Source organism: Nesoenas mayeri (assembly GCF_963082525.1).
Source record: "Nesoenas mayeri genome assembly, chromosome: 3".
Classification (NCBI taxonomy): domain Eukaryota; kingdom Metazoa; phylum Chordata; class Aves; order Columbiformes; family Columbidae; genus Nesoenas; species Nesoenas mayeri.
The window spans coordinates 111056337-111078814 of NC_137544.1; the positions used below are offsets into that span (position 1 = coordinate 111056337).

The 22478-nt window shown below is 40.9% G+C and overlaps 1 protein-coding gene across 2 annotated transcripts in view; it reads left to right on the top strand.

Moving 5' to 3' along the window:
- The window catches only part of COMMD1 (copper metabolism domain containing 1), a 77776-nt gene that overhangs the window by 35902 nt on the left and 19396 nt on the right, over window positions 1-22478 (top strand). Inside the window, exon 3 of one of the 2 annotated variants that reach the window (XM_080342579.1) lies at window positions 9648-10088. The exons of the other annotated variant lie outside the window; for it this stretch is intronic. Coding sequence (XP_080198705.1) covers window positions 9648-9896 — 249 coding nt within the window. The 3' untranslated portion in view covers window positions 9897-10088. Of the gene's footprint in view, window positions 1-9647; window positions 10089-22478 lie in introns of those variants that run through there. 2 annotated transcript variants of the gene reach the window in all.

Genomic DNA, 22478 nt, shown 5'->3' on the forward strand with positions numbered 1-22478 from the left:
ATCCCTGCCTGCTTGTGGCTTTTCTGGATGTCCTTGCCCTGTTTTCCTACCAGCTCTGTTGCCCCCAGCAGCAGTCAGTGCTCCTTTGGCACCATACTCTCAGCTCACAGCTCTCGGTCCTCATCCTGGCTCCCCTACTGAAAGTATTTTTATAACTTTACAACCCTGTATTTGCTATTCCTGCAGTGCTAGGGTAGGTTTCCCTAAGAGCTTGCAGCAGTGCAGGCCTTGAGATCTTCAGGACTCAATCTGGATGAAGTCACTGTGGTCAGACACGCTGCCAGGGTCTATGCCACAACAGGCCCCCGCATTTACCTCACAGACTTTCAGGTGAAACAGATGCTTTCACGCTCTTTGTTTAATCCAGTCACTATATACATTTCAGTTCCTTCTCTGTTCCCTAAATCTCAGGTGGAACATTGAGCTAAGAGCGTTGCTTTTGTAGTTTGTGCTTTAGTTCAGTCTGAATGCGTGAACTTGGGGGTCAGGAAGTGAGGAGCTGGGTTTCAGCAGGCTGGGAGTGCTGGTTTGGGATCTGTGACACTAGATGTTTTGTTGGAGAGGGTGTGAGTGGGCACAAAAAAAGCTCCTGGTGTTTAAAGAAAACACATTGCAGAGGTTAGAAGCAAAGATGGCTGATGAGCTTCAAAACCTCCACAGCTCTGTCTCGGTTCTCTAATAAGAAAGTTCCTGGGTCACTACAAAACTTAGAGGATGCTTATGAGTTTCTTGTGCTTCCTCATCACTTTGCATTAACCGGGTAATTTGGAGACCCGAAACTGTGCCTCCCATCACCAGATGAATTGCCTGGTTTGAGGTAGGTTGTCAGAGCAGTTTGAATGTGACACTTGCACTGCTGCTGTCATTTAAGTAATCACAGATGAGTCCACTGTCCATACAATTCCCCACCATCATGGACTTGTAGCTGTATAGAGACTGACCAAAAATAGGAAATTAAAGCATTGCATTTCCACAAAATGCCACATGCAGACTGGCACCATTTGGCTGCATGACCTTGCTCTTAAACAAGCGTAGTCAGAGCTTCTGTCTCTTCAGAGCCCACGGCTTGGCCTGGGTCACAGCTGGAGGGTGGAGGAGCAGCTCTGCATTTCTCAAGTCTACCAGCCAGCTAGAGATTCAGACTTGCTGCAGCAAAATCAGGCTGTAAATGAGGTGAAACATAGAGTGGGGCTTGAAAAGATGGTGCTTTAATGTCTGAAGTGGAAGGTCTTTGGAGATTTGCAGAAGGTGAGATAAAACTGAAATGGGAAAGGTAGATTAAAAAATGCTGCCATTTCTCATTGTACTAAGCCTGGAGGAGGAGGCAGAGGGGACCATGATTGGCCAATGTGATCCATTGCTGGCTTATTAAAAAGCAACTTTGCCATGCAAAGATTTGGTCTATTGGATGTCATGTTGCCAACTGTTGATGACCCGGGGAGAACATTTGCTGGTGTGAGGCCTCCTACGGGTAAATATATAGAAGTTAATAATTTATTTTGACACTGCACACCTTTTGTAAAACCAGCAGCATGTAGTTTGGGTTTGAAAGTGAATGTGTTCTGGTTTTTGAAATAATTTCTCTTGGGATAAATCCCAGAATAAATATATTTTATTAAATATATTTACCCTAGTAGGCCTTCAAGGAAGGCGAACATGGATGAAGAACCAAAAATTACCACTAGCTTCTCTTTAACAAAAGTAAGAAGTTTTGCTTGATTTTCAAAGAGAAGAGGAATTTCCTTGCTAGATAGTCTGTATACAGCAAATCAAAACAACTGGCCTCTTTGCATCTTAGCTCTAGTGTTGCTGGCCATCTATATTATTCAAATGACTTGGATGTCAACATTAGAAAGTAATCTGTTCTTAGAAAACTCAGGGAAAAAAAATGAGTTGTTATGAACATAAGTGCCCGCTGCATTGGCTGACAGAGCATCTTGTTTTTACAGGCCTAGCCTGGCCAAGTACATTTAAAATTGTTGTTTTGCCAGTTGGCCAGTCTTCCCACTATTGACAATATGCCACATTGCTGCTGAAAAGCTCTTTGGAGATCCTTCCAGGTTTGTCATGGTCTCTCTTGAGATCCTGGAATAGTAGTGTTTAGGGGTGTAAATAAGAACAGGTTCTTAATTTATTTTAATTAGGAAAAGCTGCTGTAGGAGACAGTATCAGAGGATAGAAAATTGGAAAGCTGGCGTGTAATTGGGTAGAAATGCTTGAAACTCGCACCCTTCTTTGCTGCTTAATCCTTTGGATTCTTACTATCCCATCTTAAAAATAGGTATATATAATATTAATTAAATACATGAATATATATACACGCATATATGTGTATATATATATACTTGTTATAAAACCTGGACTTCAGCTTTGGCTGTGCAGGTATTGATCCAACAAAAAACCCAACACAGTTCACAGTAGCAAAGCAAAATCAGAGCAAACCGTACCATTAAACTTGCCCTGTTTCTCTGGATGTATTAGCTTTTTGAGGGAAGACTGAACCTGTGTCATTTCTTTTGAGGAGCTTGTATGTTATCTTCCAGCACCTTTGCTTTATCACCTTTCTTCACGAATTGAATTCCCACGTGGTGACCAGTGCTATTAATACATTAGGCAGCAGAAGGCATGGGCACAGGAGGATGCAATATGTAGGCAGTTCCCAGTATAATCTTTTTATCGAGGAGATATTTCTCTTCTAATTTGTAGCATGCTGTGGCTTTCCATCATCCTAGTGCTTCCACTCGTATGTAGCGTCATAGTTAAAATTGAAAAAAAGATAAACAATACTTTTTCTTTTTCCTTCTTATCTTTCAATTTACAGAATCTCTAGCTGAGGAATGTCACTGGTAGCTCCTGGAATTTGCTGGTGTACAAAACTGTCCTGGGCAATCAGTAACTGAGCATCAATGCTGAAATATTATGAGTGCACTGTGCAGAAATGTAGTTAATCGACATGTGAAGTTCTTGGAATACTAGCGCTGTGTCTGTATAAAAACAAAACTCTCTTTCCTGCTGTAGATGCTGTCACTCGTATCAGTTCATGCCACCAGCAGTGGTACCTATGGACTTCTAGATGCCACCAAAATAATTTTGGGAGATGCTCATGCCCCTTCCCGTAGGAGTGAATTAACAGTATAGGAAACAAGGCTCTTTCTGCAGATACCAGCTTCCATGTTGTGTAGATCAGGTTGTCAGCAGGTGACTGGTGGGAATTTGCACTGAAGAAGCTTAAACATTTCATCTGCATTTGCAGGTTTGCTTACCTCCATATTAACTGGTTTTGTCTTATGGTGCACCTTAGTGTGCTGACCTTCATCTTGTTAGTACCAGACCGAAAGGAAGGCAATAAATTGAACTGCCATGGGAAAGCACATGTGGGTCTTCAATGGTAGCTTCGGGTTATGGATCCTTTTCTTGCAGTGACCTTGACTTAAACAATTCCTGACCTTTGCTACTTATTCTCATCACTGTGCTACGCCAGTAGTTACACATTTACTAAAAGTCAAAATTGGCTGAGTCCAAATTAATTTTTTTGTTCTCTCCACGCCTTTTTTGTTTTTTCCCAAATTATTTTTGGTCTGGATCAGTTTGTTGAAGGAACGGGGTGAGAGCAAAATTGAGCAAAAAAAATTGAGAACTCTGCCGTGCCATTAGAAAATGCTCTCCTAAACACAGGTGTTTGCTAGCTATGGTGTAAAATGGGTCATCCTTTGGTCTCTTGAACATGAGAAGTAAAGCAGCTTTCCTTGAGTGCTAAGGATAACCTCTCCAAAGTGCCAGTGTTTCTTCAAAGAATGGAGGAGGAATAGAAAATGAGACACGCAGCTGTTGGATCAATTCGATATTGTAGAGTTATTCTGGAGAAGTGTGGAGAATGTATCTGATTTGGAAATTATCTAAAATGGTGTCTGGAGGTGGGAACTTGATAAGATTGCAGGAACTAAGGAATCTTGGTATTTTAGCAGCATTAGTATTCTTTGTTTCTAGAAAATTTCTCAGCTACACACATTCATGATGGTAATTAATGAGAAACAGGATTGAAATACCCATCCTGTTATTTGTCCAATTATTTTCCCTGATGTTGGTTTTTTTCCTTTTTCATTCACTGGTTACAAGAAGTTGATTGCTGTCAATAATTTTGTTGTCAAAGTAGCTTTCCCTGTTTCCTTGCAATGCCCCTGTTAAATTTTAATTACTTTTTGCTTGTTTTGAAAATACTTATTGAGGCAGTGTGTAGAAGTATTATGTTTCCCTTCTTTTCTGTGAAAGGAGATGTTGGGAGATCACTGGCAGTGCTTTTGTTTGAGACATCATTGTCCTATTTACTGCTTTAAAAGTTTAGGAAGTGACTACTTTGAACATAATTCCAAGAGCAAGTCTTCTTCATTTAGACAGACATACTCATTTTAGCTTATAAAAGATACAAAGCAACCCTTTGATTAAGGAACATCTCTAAGCTGTAATTTTGCACAGACCTTGACACAAGGTGGTTTTTTTCTGTCCTCCTTTCAAGTTGTCAGTTGCAAAACTCCACAAAGATAATCAGACATGCAAATCTTCAATGTATTTTTAGTACAACTCGCTGATGTATATTCATTAATATGCTAATAAGACAAGGAAAGCATAATTTAAATTGTATATGCTTGATTTGATTAATAAATGCTTGAAATATAGCTCCACTTTTAAAAGTAACCATACAAATGATGTCACTTTTTCAGTGTTTTTTTAAGTCCCAAGAAGGGTATAAAGCCTCTTGTCTTAAGGACAAAAGTTTCTAGTGCTTTTTACCCTGACCCTGCACAACCAGAGGACCTCTGTGCTGAATTTGAATCCTCCTTGTCTGCATTGTCACATTCCTAATGATTTAATTGTAATAAATTGTACCAATGGAGATCTCGTGAAGTTTATGGCATTGTAATTTGAGTTTCCAAACTGTATTATGTGGAGTTATAGAGATAAAAGATGGAAAGAACAAAGTATCCTTGTGTTCCAGTATGGCTAAGCTCCACCAATGCAAATCAGGGACGTGCTCACCCTGTATTTAGTTTGCTGTTGCCTAACCAAATGAGATACTCACAAATTGCCACTGGAATTAGAATAAATTCTCTGACAGTTTCTGAACCTTGGTTGAATATGCAAAGCTGCTATAATATCTATTTCTTTAAATTCATGAAGTGATATTTGAATGCTTACAGGTAATAAACTTTTAAGTCAATTGATTCCATTTCTGTTGAATTGCTCTCAAAAGTGGAGCTGTACTTTAATAACTATTAAAAAATGTAATTCCATTTAACCTGTAAATATGCCACAGGACTTGAGAAAATTAGTTTGATAATGGCTTTTATTTTTTCAAGACTTCTCCCTAGAAGGCAGCATCTTAAAAGAACTCGGCAGTGTATCCAGTAAAGACCCAGTATCTGAAGTAATGAGGCATGACAGTTCATGAGTGCAGTGCATCATGTTCAGAACCAATAACTCCTTTCAGAAAATTACATTTCTGCTCTAAGCAGTATTTTGAGTTTTCTGCAGCTGATTTTAAACTGCCTGTTTTTATGGAAATGGAGGGGTTGCATTTCCCAGTAAATATCACCGTGATGCTCTGAGACGGCTATGAAGTGTGACTGCCAGAGAAAGAGCTCATGTCTCATCAAACTTAATTAGACTGTAACCTGTTCCTGCCTACAAATATCTTGATTATACAATGAGAACAAACATGACACTTGACAGAATTGGCTTTTGTGATACCTGCTGCTGTGAGGACGTGAAAAAGAGCTGTTGGTTCACATGCTGTCTCTTGCTGAAGTGCAGGCATTGGCAACAGCATCTTCCTGTATTATTTCTTTTCCTACTGACCCTTCCTGCTAGAAAAGATACTGTTTGAGTCCAATCAGCTTCTGTGTGTAGTAGAACGTGTTTTTTTTCCATTGCCATTGCTGACCTGTGGTGTTTAGGTTGCCACCGTTGGAGTTTGAGCAATGAGCCATGTTTGCATCCAGCCGGCCACCCAGAGCTCACCGGGGAGCACATGGAGAAACCTAGGCTGTTTGAGGGGGTGGTAAATCTGGTTCAGTTCAGGTGTCTGCATGGGACCATTCCCTCAAAGCATCTGTTTCCATGGGCTCCCAAAGGAAAGGGAGCGTTACTAGCTCAGCTCCTAAAGTTTGGTGAGATAGATCCCACCCTTTATCTGAACCACATAGTGGTTAATGATGGCTTAACAACCACTCTGCTTAGATGAACAGTATGGATAAAACCTTGCTGCTTAGTTCAGCTCAGGGCAGATGAGGCAGACTGTCTCAGCCTTTGTTTTCAAGGAAGCAAAACCAGAAGAGAAAGGCAGCTCCTTCATTTATAGCGGGGAAAGAGTGCTTGAGTGAATGTCATTAAACTGTCAGCCAAAGAAGTGCAGGCTCTGGGTGACCAAGACCTGCATTCGCATTAAATCAAAACTCTCAGGGTAAAATTAATGCAAGATACAAATGAAAGGATGAAGAAACTCTCTTTAAATGTGTGTTTCTTTTTTTAAAGTAAGATAAACAAGTGTTAAGTGTGCGGAGCAGAAGTAATTCCAGGTCTAGACATCCCAAATGCTGTGCATGGTGGTTAATGGCACTGATAAGCAGTGGTCCAAGATCATCGTGGTCTGGATATGATGCGTGACTGAGCCTTCCTGGGCCATAACACTTTCCTCTGCAAACACACTGAGTCAAGTTTAGCGAATGCTAGGGCAGAATTAACAGAAGAAAGACAATACTCCCAGCTCAGAGCAAGGATTTGAAAGGCAGTGGACAAATGGATCGGTTTCAAGGACCTGAAGCTTCTCTCTCAGTTGTGGGGGGGGTGGGGGGAAGAAAAAAAGAGTGAAGCTTGTTTTTTCAGGCACAGAGCCTGGAGATCAAAGAGACTCACTCACCTCTGAAGGAGACTGTTCCCCAGAGCTGCTGGAGGAGAGCAGCTTAGCTGAGGGACTTGCGGGGTTGAACAGTGCTGCCACGTCCCAGTGGCCTTGGGGTTGCCTGGGAGATTTTGCTTTGCAATGATTCTCATGCAGAAGCTGCCTGGTAAGAAAACCGCACGTAGTGATTCTTTGGATTTTAATCTAAACCATCGACTTTTGCTCTGCACAGGCAGAACTTTATATCAAAGAGCTTTGGATGTTGCTTTTCTTGGACATTGCTTTTTGGAAGAGAGTTTTTGGAAAGCACTGTCAAAGGTGCGATATTGTGCCCCAAGCCTGTGACACCACCTCATTCCTTTTTCCCCTTCCTTGCAACCTCCTACTTGCATGAAAACGTGCAGAGTTCTCCACAAGTTCTTCTGGCTCCCAGGAGAGATTTTAACTCACACCTTTCTCTCAGGGCAGCAAGCAGAGTGCTGGGCCAGAGGGCTGAGCATTGCAAACAATTTACATGCAAAAGGGATGTGAGAAATTTTTGTCGGCCAGGAACTGTGCTCTGGGTCAGCTCATCCTAAGAAGTGACAGCACTGTCCAACAACCCACTCCTGCTCAGAAGACAGAGCTTTCTCCTTTGGGCAGAGACTTGTCACCAGGTCTCTCAATTTGCCATCTCACTGCCTTCTTCATTTGGCACCATTCCCTGCTTGAGCGAGGCTGCTGTGCACCCTCCTTTCTTCTATGCCCTTTTCTTGGCTCTGGTTGTGTGTTTGTTTTCTCTCCCACATGGTTTCTGTTTCATTCACTGCCCAGAATAATAAGGGACTTGTTGAAAGGGTGCTGCTGAGTAGTTTGTCTTCATTCATTCTTTCTTTAACATTTGTTTTCAGTGTGCTTTGAATACAAAATTATTAATTTTTTTGTAGTTTATTGTAATAGTATTTATTATTTTGGAGACTCCTATGCAAACCCTATTACTGCCATAAAAATCTCATAAATAAATACACAGTTATGATGGTATTATAATTCCCATTTCAAGGATATAATCTGAGGGCAGAGAACATAAACACAGTCCTTCGGCAAACCAGAGCCCACACTGAGCCTGGAGAAAACAGGGAACACACCGTGAGTGGCCACCTGGAAAAACAAGGTTTGGCTTGCCCACCATTTCAGGGGCTTTCCTGTAAAGCCACAGCCCAGTTCTCCAGGGTATCATTCAGCTGTAAGATCCTTCCTTCTCTTCCCACAGTTCCCATCTGATTCCCCCTGCACCTTCCAGCCAGTGTGTCCTTGCACAGCCCCATCTGCTGTCTGGGCACCTCCTGCATCTGAGCTCGGCTGGAAAATAAAGGGTGTTGGATCTTGTCGTGGCAGCCTGCATGACAGTGCCTAGGCAAAAGGGCAGAAGGTTATTTAAGGTTGCCTGGCAACTGTGATTCTGACATTTTCTGCATTTTGATAACTTTGCATTGTAGTGCTCATTTTCTTAAATACGGTTTTTAAGAATGTGGTCGGAAAGAGTTTCTTAAGATTATGCATGCAGAAAACCGTGGCTCAGACCTCCTTCATGCAGACAACAACATTTACCTGTGGGCACATAAGTTTACCTGATGGTTGCATGCAAATAAAGGCAGAACACTCATAATTTTCAGAAGCCACTGGAGAGAATATTAGTGGGATTCTTCCGGCCAAAGAAAATCTGAGATAGAGGTATAGTGGAGCAGAATATTTATACCTCCCGATCCAGAATCTGGGAAATGGCTTTTAGTACTTCTCTTTTTTTCCCCCATTGTTAAAACCAAAGTCAAATGCTGACTTTTATCTGAAGTGGTTTTTCCAGACACTTGTACTCTGTGCAAGTCTGTGTTTGATCCAGCCTCATCCTTTTCTTAACATCTTCCTTTTTCCAAATTTTGAAGTGTGAAGCAATAGCATGTTATACATAGTGAAATGTAATCATACAATTATATTGTATGTGCTCTAGTCAATAAGGTGAATCTCTGGCTTAGCTAAGGGAGTAGGCAGTCTTGCAGAAAATGTAAATTATATTGGTGTGGTAGAATGGGTGTAATGCACCTGTGCTTTTGGAAACCAGAGCCTGCCCAGCTCAGATTGAAGTAAAATCTTTTTTTCTTGGCTAAAGTGCATATTTTGCAAGGCTGGAACACAAGGCAGGAAGCACCTTGTAAAACAACCAGCATTGGGCTGTGTTTGTCCAAGGAAGTGCCTGTCATCTTTGATAGGGGAGAAAGGTCATTTTCTTTGGAACATCTGTAGAACATCATTCAATATGTAGAGTGTCAACGTGCAGGATATGCTTTTAAGGTGACTCTGCTGCTTTTCTGAATTGTAGGCCATTGCTTGAAGATTTCCTGGGCATCAGTTATGATGGATTTGCTGTAGGCAGGGGACTATTTCCAGGGCTGGCTGCTGAACAGGGGATGCTGGAGAAGGGTTGGTTGGGAGTAGGAGGCTCTATCAGAGCTGCGTGGGGCAGAGTCCCAGGGAGGGCATGGTCTGCAGCAGGTCCTGAGATGCAGGTTACTTCTCAGCAGCAGCAATGTGCTCCTTGCTTTGAGTCTTCCTGTTTCTCCCTTGCCCTTCTCTGCCAGTTCTGCTTTAGTTTCTTTTGCTTCTCCTCTTTTCCCTTCTGCCACCACACCCTCAGGGTGCTGCTCTTCCTCTTGCCTCTCTCTTTTCACTCCCTTGGCTTCTTCCATGCTCTCAAACTTCGTTCTTTGTTTCATTTCAGCAGAACTACGTAGGATTTTTTGTTTATCAGTGTTGTGCAGCACAGCAGAGGACCATGAACCATCCCAGGTCAAAGCTGCCCGTGACCACGTGGAAATACAGATACTCTGCTGGGGAAAGTTCACTTTTGCAAGGTGTCTCCACTTGCTGCCTCTCTACGTTACTGCACCGAGACCAGTGCTATGTTATGGAAACAGCACGTTCGTCTTGCTCCGTGGCAAAGCTTATTTTTCTAGGAAGCTGTGAATAGATTGTATTCTGTTCTTGGGTTGTGTGTGGTTTGGGTTTTTTTTTTTTTAAAAGCAGTGTATGAAATCTTCACGTGAGATTGTGCACGAGACTTCTTGTCTATACTTCTTCTTCTCTGGATTTAGCGAACTGCTTTATCAAAGCAGAGCTTTAAAAACAAGGATGAAGCATATAAGAATTATTTGGCACCTGCATGTTCTAATGTATTCTAAATAATGAGCTTTATGTAGTAAGTTTGTGTAGCTGAGCTTTAAAATTTTGTTCATGGTGATTATACTGAGAATCAGCTTTGCTAGTTGAGATACCCGTGAATGTAACGCAGGCTTATTAGCCTGGAGACTTGATTAGCAATAGTACTGGGAGAGAGCAACTTAAAAGTAAGAATATTTGCATTCTAAGCGAGCTGTAGTTGCCATGAAGTTATGCAAAGCAATCTCAGTTAAAATTGTATGTCAGACCATACAAATGATACTGCAAGCTAATGATCCCACATGTGGTTCTAAGGGACGTGAGGACACTGGTTCTTCTTTCTGATGCTTTTTCCCCTTTGGACTAGTGGAACATGTGGCAATCTTGGCTTCAAACAGGATGCCATTGAGGGATTTAATAGATTTACTAAGAGAATCAGTTGTGCATGAAGTCTTCTGATGTCTCACTAGATATCCGCAAACCAAAGGGCATCCTCTTTTCCCCTCTTGCCTGCTGCTTCATCTGTCATCTGTTTGTAGCCTGCACAAAAGTCTTCTTCTTTAAGACCTTTACTTTTGAGTTGGACTCACTTGAAAATAAATTCTGAGAACTGAAGATCAACATATGTGAACAAACTGGTCCATTTATTTAAAGAAGACTAGCTCTGTATGTTGCACACAGAAATAGATACTTTTTTTTCTTTTCCTTTCCCCAGTGGTAAACATACTTCACACTACGAGCATTGTTGGTGCAAAGCCCAGCATCCTGTTGACACTCGATATTTTTGACGGAGGCAAGGGTTGGGTCACCACAGTGAATGGAACGTGACTTTTTGTGCTGATAACAAACACGTTCAAACATCTTACACTTGAAATTATGAAGATGCATTTTGTCTGTAATTCCTCTCTCTTCTGCATAATCACATCTTTTTCTTTTAGGCTTGTGTATAGAGTTTAAACTTGGCTGATACTAATCAGAGACAAACCTGGTAGAAAGCAATGAGTCAGATGATGAGGAAAAGGTTTGGCTTTTTGGGACCAAAGCGAAGTGCTTTACCTATACTGAGTAAGGTAGATACCTAGACATAAGTCTATACTTATGAATAAGCAGGAGGACTTTTTCATATGCTTCCACTGTGGTTTTGTGTACTGAAGTAAGAACCTAAACAGAAAAAATATATCATACAGTTATGAGCATGTTGCATCACCAGAGAAGTTGCCTTTGTGCCCAGTAAGTGCTGCACTGTATCGTTCACAGAATTGTGTGTTCATGGACAGAAGACGTCATGCTTTACAAAGCTAATGGCATACCTCCATGCCCCTGATACATTCTGAGGATATTTTGTTTCATGTGCAGTCTGCCATTTGCATAAGCATCTGGCCTTTTCTGCTCTTCCCTTTGTCTCCTCTTCCTTCTTACCTCAGAAATTTTCATTCTGATTTGAGTCATTGCAACATGTCGGGTACTCTTGTAACTCACCCCTTTGCAAATACACACTGCAAGGCTAGGTATCTAGTTATTTCAGTGGAAATCCAGTCGTCACTAGAAATAATGTTAGTACCAATGATATCTATGTACCCCTTGATTTATTTTTTATTTCTATCATATTAAAAATGTCACACATGGGTAATAATTTTCATCTATTCCAGCACAGGACTGGGATACAGACAGTTTTTTAATGTTAGGGATGGAGATGCAGGCAAACACAGTGCTTATAATTTACTAGTTCATTATCAAAATTACTGTTTGCATTAAATATTTGTCATAGCAGCTCTTCTCTGTCCACAGCCCTTTTCGTCTGTCTCCCTCCTCAGGCGTGCAGGGAAGCAGAAATTCTGCACTTCTTTCTGAATGTGGAAGAGAGATGGATTAGTCCTGTATGTCGTGTTCATGGACAACCAGTCCCATTCTAGCCTTACAAATATGCTGTTTTGTACTTTATTTGTGTATCTTCAAAGATTTTCTTATTCTCTAGTGTATTTCATTTATTGTATTGCAGATGGTTTAAACCTCTATGGATTCTATTCTTTCCTGATAATCCCTAGAATGTTTTAAATGGGGTGGGGAAGCACCTACTGCTTTTAAGCTACCAAACTGCTTATTAATGTAACCTGCATCACTGTGGAGTTGTTTCATCCCGCAGTGCTTTGAACACATTCATCATCACTGGATTTTCTGAGTATTAAAGGAAGTAACTTTTTAGTTTCTTCTTTCCTCAAAGTTGCAAGGTCTCTTCTCTTGCAGTAATATGAAGAATATCTTTTCTTTGTGCACTTGCCTCCCCTTTCTTTTTCCACCCAAGGAAAACAGAATCTAAAAGGAGCTTGTCTCATTTGAAACACCTCCAGATTTCTGGCTTGCTGTCACTGTCATTGCGGCAGCATTGCAGTCAGGTACCATGGTGATCTTAAATGCTGTCATACTGCCTCAATGTACTTGTCAAATAATTTTTATAAGGGGTTTTTTTTTTTCATTGCTTTGATTCCAAGATGATTAAACAAACAGACATATCTAATTCTCACTACAATGTCAATGCTATTTACCTTAGAAGAAACTATTTTTTAATGATTTGCTTAGTGCTCATCAGTGTCTCATTGCTTTGTACTGCTTTAGCTTCAGGAGAATAGCTTCTGAAATGGGAATGTGCCTGTGTGTAAGTGCTGCTAACTGAAATACAAATGGATCCCTAATTCCAGGAATGTGTTTCAAAAGAATGCTGGTAAGGAACTCTTTTGTGTGTCTGCTTTGAACATAGAAATACAAAATGATGCAATATGGTCCTAAATTCCCTGGCCTTTAATTTATTCAGGAAGCCATTCTTAATGGTCTTGTTTTGAAGCCTGGAACAGAATTTTCTAAAACACGGGAAAATGCATTGCGTACAGACCTCCAGGCCATGGCTGCAGGTGTGAGTGCAGAACCAGCTCAGAATTGTATTTAGACATTTCCATCCCTGTGGGGCAACGCATCCTGTGATTCCAGAATCATGCTGGAGTTACAGGTAGAACAGTATCCTACTCCTTATGGGGTAGGAGAGCGGATAGTGCCATGATTTAACTAATATTATCCAGGAAGAATTTACCACAGGGATTAAGATTGAAGTTATACGTTGTGTTTGAGCGAGTCTAACAAACTGACAGAGCTGAAGGAGGTTTTTGTCTCCTCTTCTCTGCTCCCTTCCTCTCCCAGAAAGTAATTTGCTTGCTTTACAAGCTGATCTTTGGCCAGGTTACTGAACAGAATCGGCTCACAGAAGACTCCAGTGATTACCAGTGCTGGGACAGGGGATCAACTGCTTGTACAGGGATTTAGGGCCTGGAGAGGAGGATGTGGTTTGGTTTTATTGAGGGTTCTCTGGAAAGGGGGAGAGGGCCTCTGGCTGCCTTGTGTAACTCAAGGCTATGATGGTCATGATTCTGAAGAGTTCATCTCTGAACCAGAGGTGTTGTAATTACTGTTTCTTCCTACCTGAAGCATACTTTGTTTTCAACAGTTAAAAGAAGCTAAGAATTTATTTTGAGGGGCTGTTAAGTTTGGTAAGTCAACAAACAAGTTAATGAGAACTTTACAGCATAAGCACATTGTAATTCTTTTTTCTCCTATTCCATGGGTCACATAAGGACCAAGTAGACAGAAAAAATAAAAACTACTGTACTGTATACCAGGAAGTTGGGGGAATAAAATAAATCTGTTTGGTGGAATGGCTTTATCCGGGGAAAAGTGATGAATATAAACATTGAATCACAGAAAATACAGTTCTTTTATATCTAAATAACCTGTCATATTGGCTTGACATAGGCTAATTTTCAGTATCCAAAGTAAAAGAGGCCTTTTACTGATTTTTGGAGGGTTATTTGTTTCTAATCTCAGGATCTGAGCTTCAAAATAGTTTATTTTTTCCCCTCCTTCAAAAAGAAAGCTACAGGCTTGTTGCCATGGGCTTGAGGAAGATAGTTCTATTGAATTTCACAGAAAGGAGCCTGTTTGTCTGTGAATTTATAAGGATGTTAGAAGAATGAAGCTAAGTCATATTAGCAATAATTAAATTTAGAAATTAAGAGTGATATATATTAAAAAAGAAAAATATCAGGCACCAGGAATATATGGAGCTGAATATAGAAACGTGGAAGATACAGTGGGCCATCAGCTAAAACACATTTCCAGCAGAGAAAATCTACCAAGAATTAGCGAAAGCAGACATTGGATCCTTGCTCTTTCTCCGTCTCCTGCGTGTACCATGGTCACAGGCTCTCGGGCTTTTCCCAGGGCTGATGCCACGCATGGGACAACTCCATGGGAGACAAACCCATAGAGTTTGGCCCCTCGTTTTGTTGGGTGTGGGAAGTTACAGGCTGCTGAATGCAACAACCAGAGCATTTCGAATTTAAAATTATGAATGAGATGATGACTTCATAGCAAAATAGCCACCCAGAAAGGAGAATTTAAGTGTTGGCAGCCCTGCTGAGTCATTCCTCCTGCGGGTCATGCTTCTGTGTTTTTTTGTTCATTCACCTAAAGCTCCATCTCTAGGGCTGTCCTTGGTTTTTGTAAGAGTACAGAGGGAGAGAAGACGCCCTAGGTGATGAATTACAGGTCTGTTTTCTTAAAGGCTTGTATTTCACTGCCGACATAACTGAAATCTTGACATATCAGTTGCTCAGAGAGATGTTGTTACAGCAGGAATTTTGAAAGTATTACAGTGGTTTATTACTTTCATGAGCACTTAATTTCTAACTTTTCTGTGTGATACTTGTCTTCCCCAGCATAGCCTCATTACACTGGATATCTGTTTTCCTGCTACTCAGGGGCTTAGGATAGTGTCTGAAAATATAGTCTGAATTATAGTGAAATGAATAGAATTGCTTGCGTTTTAGTTTGTTCACCCTCCCACCAGCAGCTGAAAGAGAGGATTTGTTTTCAAGTGCCAGAATGTCATTGAAATTTCTGATGGATGCTGATCTCCTGGGCCACAACAGTATTTGTTCTTCAGCTTGGCTGGACCTGCAGCAGTCTTCATCTGCAAGTTAACATGGGTTTTTTTTCCCCCCTGCGTTATGGATACTGACACACTTACAGGCCTTTTGTTCCTTAAAGTTTGTTTATAGTGGCAACAGGTTCATGGAGCCAAGGTGCCAGAGATAACCTTGGGAAACATCTTTTTCTAGGGGGATACAAAATTAACGTGACCTCATGGGCCATCTGAATAAAAACAGTGAAGAAACCGACAACTAAACAAAAAATTCAAGCAACTACCTCCAAGAAGTGCCAAGTGACAGCTGGGAAGAGTCGTTCCCTACCTAATATTTGGCAACCAAAATTGCTTCTGAACTGTGTGTGTTAAATCTCATCTGTGTAGGTTCCTTGTGTAGTCAGTGGAGAGAGAAGCTCATCCAGGGAATGACTCAGGGTTGATTCAGAGGGCAAATTTAGCCTGATGAAGACTGCCTTAAGCTGCATGGCTAGCTGGATCTGATGTGAATATCCTCAGTGTGGTTCATGATGCAAATATTTGTAAAAGACTTTTTGGTTGTTTGGCTAGCAGCTCAAAAAAAAATCTTCCAAGTTCCGCTAATGCAGTAAAGAGAACTTTCTTTGTGATACCAGAATGTATGTTGACTGTCTGTCCTTGGTGAAGACGACAATTTGTCATCTTTTCCTATCCTGCCTCTGCTGTGGTCTTATCTTCTTCCAAAATCAGCACCCGTGCTTTGAGTGGCAGCATTTTCCTACATCTTTTTGGTAGGTCACACTATATAATCTTTTTGTTGTCTGTGGTAAGAAGTGAGTCAAAAGGAAGGGTGTGCTAAGAGAGGAATTTTTAGTGAGTCTCATCTTTGTCTCATGTTATCTCAGTGACATTGTAATAGCTGTGCCTGTAACATCATCCTTAAATAAAAGCTGAGAGTTTGGTGATTCTTACCATCCAGCGTTGGAGGGGTATCCTGTTCCATCCTCTGTTAAGTGGTTATTTTGTCTTTTACACTTTGACTTCTCAGATAGTTTTTAAAACAAGATGGAAATTCAAGATGAATGCAATTTTGTGATAAAGGTTACGAATTCACAGAAATTTAATCTCTTTATCAATGATCTGAGTGAGGGGATTGAGTACACCTGTAGTAAGTTTGTAAATGACACTGAATTGGGTGTGAGTGTTGATCTGCTGGAGGGTAGGAAGGCCATACAGAGGGATCTGGACCAGCTGGATCATTGGGCTGAGGCTAATTGTATGAGGTTTAACAAGTCCAAGTGCTGGGTCCTGCACTTGGGTCACGACAACCCCAGGCTCCCGGAAGAGTGGATGGAAAGTGCCTGGCACTGGGGGATCTGGGGATGTTGACTGACAGTGGCTGAATATGAGCCAGCAGTGTGCCCAGGTGACCAAAAAGGCCAACAGCATCTTGGCTTCTATCAGGAATAGTGTGGCCAGCAGGACTAGAGAAGTGATCGTGCCATTGTACTCAGCACTGGTGAGGCTGCATGTTGAATCCTGTGTTCAGTTTTGGGCCCCTCATCATAAGAAAGACATTGAGGTACTGGAGAGAGTGCAGAGGAGGCAACAAAGCTGGTGAGGAGTCTGGAGCACAAGTGTGATGGGGAGTGGTTGAGGGAACTGGGGCTGTTTAGCCTGGAGAAAAGGAGGCTGAGGGGAGACCTTATCGCTGTCTACAGCTACCTGAAAGGAGGTTGTAGCATGGGGGGCGTTGGTCTCTTCTCCCAAGTAGCAAGTGATAGGATGGGAGGAAATGGCCTCAAGTTGTGCCAGGGGAGGTTTAGATTGGATATTAGGAAAGGGTTGTCAAGCGCTGGAACAGGCTGCCCGGGGAGTTGGTTGAGTCACCATCCCTGGAGGTGTTTAAAAGGCAGTTAGACGAGGTTCTTAGGGACATGGTTTAGTGTTAGAGTTAGGTTGTCGTTGGACTCGATGATTCTGAGGGTCTCTTCCAACTGAAATGATTCTATGATTCTAAATTGTAATAGAAATAATGGAAAAATACTTTTCTGTTTATAAAAATATAAGGGGCTGAAGAACTTGTTCTTCTAATGCTCTAAATGAAACAAAACCTTCATGCACAAACTGATCAGCAGTTGCCAACAGAAAAATTTCTGTGTGGCTCTGAGTAGTTTTCTAAACTTGCAGCCAAAAATGTGAACGCTTATGCAAAACCAATTAAACCTGTTTAATTATTTTTTCCTTTCTCTTTCTTTCTTGTGCTCAAGACTGTTTGGCCTTTATTAACCTTTAATAAGTGTATCTTTACATCTTAGGAATATGGAATAATTCTAATTTAATGTCATGTAAATATTTTCAGTGAATACCACTCATAGTAAGAAAGATTTACGATAGGGTTAATAAATGACTTAAACATTATTTATTGTAAAATTGTAAGAAACTGTGCTGCATCAAATTGCTCTCTACACAGTGTTTGGAGAAGGACGGACTTAATTTGACAGCACGGCTGTGAAGACAGAGTTAAGTCCAGTGTGCTTTATCCTTTCAATCAAAGATGACAGTGTATCCTAAAAAACAATCAATTATTCAACTTTCAAACATGATATGCAATGGTAAAATGAATTCCTTTCCATCTGAGCAGGAAGTGGCCAGAGCTGTCTATGGAGTATTCCTATTGGGGATAAATCCTTAGGAAAGCCTGCTGACCTCTCTGTGTCTTGAACTTCCAGCTTGGCTTAGTCTGGCTTGCCTGTTTATGCAGCGCTTTCCTTGGGTAAGGGAATTTCACACTGAGAGCAGCCCTGCTGATACTCAGGATTCAGAAACCTCCTCAAGAAAAATATACAAGTAAAGAACAAGATGGGCATTTTAGTCAAGGTTTTATTGGTATTTTTTTTATTATCATTTTACAGAAATACATTTTGTATTGATAGTAAACCAGACAAAAAGTGTAATGCACCTTTGCTTCTTAAAATATTTTTACATACAAAATATATGTCTTTGAAATTACATATCAGCTAATTCATTGCTAAGGGAAAAACTCTTACTGGATTTCATTGCAGGGCTTTCAGTGGAAGAAGCTGTCTAGTCAAATACTGTGGTGCAAATGATACCAACTTAAAAAGACACTTCGAATTCCCACATTTCAGTGTTATCGACCATACTGGAAAGATCTGGCACGAGATCTGCAGTGAACAGAAAGCTGCAGGTCCGGCTGAGGAGTTTCTGACCACCAAGCTCTGAGTTGCTCTCTCTTCCAGGTTTAGGAGTGGCAGCAACCAAGGGCAGCAACCTTCCCCTTCAGGAAGGACTTACTGAACAGGGCTGGTTTATATATAAAGCACAGGAGTCCGTGGTTTAGGGTTTCTGCTGTACAGCTTTGAAGGAGAAGCTACACCCTTGAATTTGATGTTGCTGCCCAAACATCCATGCACCTATGTTGTCAAACTCTGCATGTATTTGCATGTCCAAAAAAAAATCCAAAACCAACAACCAACCAACAAACGCAAAAAGGTGCCAAGGTGATGGCCAGTGCAGCCTGGCAAGGGTGAGCGAGGCGTTTGGCTTTGGGACAGGGCGAGCTGCTGTTCACAGCGGCCGGTTTTTAAAGCCTTGGATTTGTTCTTCTCAGCATGTGGAAAACTTTGTTTTTGTAGTGTTTCTGGAGAACAACTAAAAAGTAAGGTTAAATTCTTTCAGAACAAGTTCATTGTATCTGACCTGGCAGGGGGAGAGGGGAAGGTCTTTTGTGCTTATCTCTGAAGTGCATTTTAAATGAAAATTAAAAACAATAAACAAGGAAACAGGGCTATTTCTGTCATTTTATATTCTGCCTTCTGTCACATGCACACGTGCTGTAATTTATCCTAGCGTTTGCACTTGCATAACTTTAGCTTAGTGCCCGGCGTGAAACATTTCTAGATTAACTCCACAAAGTGATATTTTGCAGAGGTGTGTAATGGTGAGCCTGCATGCACAGAGCCTTGGAGGGGAGACAGAGCCCCTTTCCCTGGCATCACAGCGGCGGTGCCATTGGGGGTCAGACAGGTCTCTTCTTTCTAGAAGGGAAAGTGATGTTTTCCTACAAAATTTGGCTTCTCTCACATTGGCTTGCTCAGTGCCTGCTGAAAGAAGAGGAGTGGGGGAGGGCATCTCACAAAGAAGAACTGGAACAGCTTCTCCTTTATTTTCAGTGTTTAAATTTAACACCTTTTGGCTTTGCTACATGAAAAACATGGGTCTGATGGCTAAAACGTAGCTTGCCTTACAGCGACCTGAATAAATAAAGCATTTGACTTGTTCACAGGGGAAGGATTTGTGTCTTCTATTGTTTTCTTGGCACTGAAGTCTTTGTTATGGTGCCTGATCATAACGTCACCTCTCCCAAGAAAGACGTTTTTGTCTGGTAAAGTGTAGGAGGCCAAACCCTTATGAGCAAGGCGGGCTGGGCAGCAGTTGCAGACACTTGGTTTTCAAGGCCTGCTGCAATGGTATCTGATCGGGGCGGTTTCTGGCCACTTCTTGATGACTTAACTATGACGATCCTGCTGCCTCTAACAGTTGAAAAAGGTTTCGGGGCAGGGTATTTTTACCCAGGGAGAGCGCTTGTTTTTTCCAAGGCGTTGTCCACCATACTGTTGCACCAGAACTTTATACAGGTGTTTTGGTAGCCACCCATAACATCCCAATGTCAGGATGCCATGTGGCTCCTCAAAATTTAGAATTCATTGCAAATGTATAAAATATTCTGACATTTTTTGCTTAATTTATTACTAAAATTTGCTGCCAAAATAATTGTTATCCCTTCAAACGATACTTAATTCTTAAAATGGGCTGTGGGTACTCCCTGTCTTTGAGGAGGGAGAAACTGATGGTGTTCTCTATCCAGCTGTCTTCCCACTCCTACCGTGAGTACTTAAACCATATGCAAATAACCATTGACACGCCATTTTACATTGTTTTAATGAAATGCATCTCTCCTTCCACAGTAATTCTCTCTTCAGACATTGGTCATTCTGCTGGTTTTCAGGGTCTTTCTGGAGAAGACTGATGACTTGTCCCTCACTTGCAGAGATAAATTATAAACTGCTGTAAATTCCTGTTAAGCTGAAGCCTTATGAATCTGCTGTTAATAATTTCTATTTCTGACAATGTATTAGGTAGAAATGCATTGTACAGCATAAAGCATGCATATATTTCAAAGCAACATGCAAAGTATGGAAATTACCAGCAAGTAGCTTTGCAAGAGTGCACACTGGCATTTTAAAAGGGTTGTTCTTTAACTATGGCTACACAAAAAGATTCTTTCTCATTAGTGTTTTAACCAATATAAGCAGTAGTATTTGGGCCAAAATAAGCAGATCAGGGAACTCAGAGGTGAAGTTTTGTTAACAAATGTGATATTTTAAAATAGTGCAGCAGATGGACTTAGTAGACTGCTAATCTGTAAATATGGGTTGATTTCTGAGATTTGAAGGGATTTCTATTTTGGGTGAGATGCTCAAGTCTGACATTGAAAACAGCTCCATAGGAAAAAAAAAAAAACACCTATAACAAAAGTTTCTGTGACATCTTTGATGTGAATAAACCACCAAGTTTTATTACCAGTATTACTGGTAGTGGTAAAGGGAATTTTTGAAACATGGAATTTGAAGTGAACATTTAACAACACTTGTAAGAAAAGTAGATTGTTCAAGCATGGCTGTTTTAACAGAAAACCTAATTGAAAGTTGCAGTCTGTTCCTGTGTTCTGTATCTTTCATAGTTATCTGTTACTTAAAATATTTTCAATTTTGGGTTTGTTCTGGAGCTTATTTGGGATGCTCAATGACAAGCTTCAGGGAGAATATTTGTAATCCTGTTCTTTGAGGAGAGCATCAACAATCCATAATTCAGGACCAGGAGCTCAGGTTGAGCTTGTGCAGTTGTTGACTATAGTATGTTCTACCCTTTCAGATACTTGCAGAGCTAATTAACAGTTTTCTGGCTTTCATTTTAGACACTATAGCTCAGGCTGCTGCTCTCCTCCAAGCTGGAACACTGCTAGGAGCCTGTGGGTTTGGTAGTTTTGAGGAAGATAAAACTGCTATTTTTGTTTCTAATTCCTTTGGCAGGCATAACATTTGGAGGATAAGGAGGGAATGATGCTTATTAAACTGGGTAATTTGTTTTGGTCAAAACTGCCTTAAGGGCAACCTATTTTTAGAGGTTTATCTCTAGCTTGACTTCACTGAGGTGTTTTGAAGCTCGCTCTGACAGGATCAGGGATTGTTTTACCAGCAAATGCGAACAACTTTGTTTTGTAACTTGAATTTTGTGTTTAGTAACTCTGTCAGTGTTTCGTGGATGACATTTGTGAGAAGTTGCAGGACGTGGATAGCAAGGGCAACTGCTAAAACAAATGCACACAGGATGGAAACCTGAGAGGGCCATGGAGATGGTTTGAGCCTTTTTTTAACACTGATTGCCCAAAATAACTTTTCATGTTAGAGAGTATTGATTGTTTTCCGTAATTTGCTAATGATACAATAGCTCATCTGTGCTTAACAGCATGAATGAATAAAACCAACCCAGATGCAACATCAGCCTCAATTAAACATAATAAACCTTTCATTAGCAGATTCCATAGACCTCCATTTCCTAAATTTTTTAGAACAGACATTTTGACAGGCATCAATAAACAGAGTTATAAAACAGAAATGCAGAAGCTTTCTGGTGATGCTAAGTTGATTTCTTATGTGCAGAAGGATGAACTATTTGGCTGGTGTCGGAAGGGCCCAAGCCAGGAGGTTGCAGCCCAAGTGCTGTAATCGAACAGAACCAGGGGTTTCTCTCCGCTCTCACTGTGAACTTCTTAACTCAACGCTGAGGTTCCCAGGTGATATTTCATGGGCGAGTTTACTACCAACCTCTTTAAAGTTACCACATCGAGTTCTACACTGATTAGGATATTGAGTGCCTTGCTCTGTCAATCTTTAACACATTGGATTTTCCAAGATGTGTGACCAGTAAGTGTACTGGTTTTTTCCAATAAAAAAATACTGACAGGTACTGCAAGGCTTAAGAAAAACAAGCTTTTGTAGCCTAAAAAAAAGTAACTGTTGCTCATGAAACCTGCAAATAACAGCAAAATGCACTGGAGCAAGGCACTTTCACATCAGCATAGGGCATTACGCTAGTGCTTCCTTACTCTACTGAGAATATTCAAGCCTCGAATTAATGAAGATTGCCTGATGTGATAGCAGTAGTTTGTAGTCTCAGGTTTGGATTGTATCTGAAAAACAGGAAAAATCTCTTTGTCAGGCCATATTCTTTCTTCACATGTACTTGATTGATGCTGGCGTCACCCATAGGCATTCCATTAAAAAAAGAAGAAAGATACAGGTGAAAAGGACTTAATATTCCTTCAGTCTCCTGAAGGGTCCTGGAACAATGTCTGGAGCT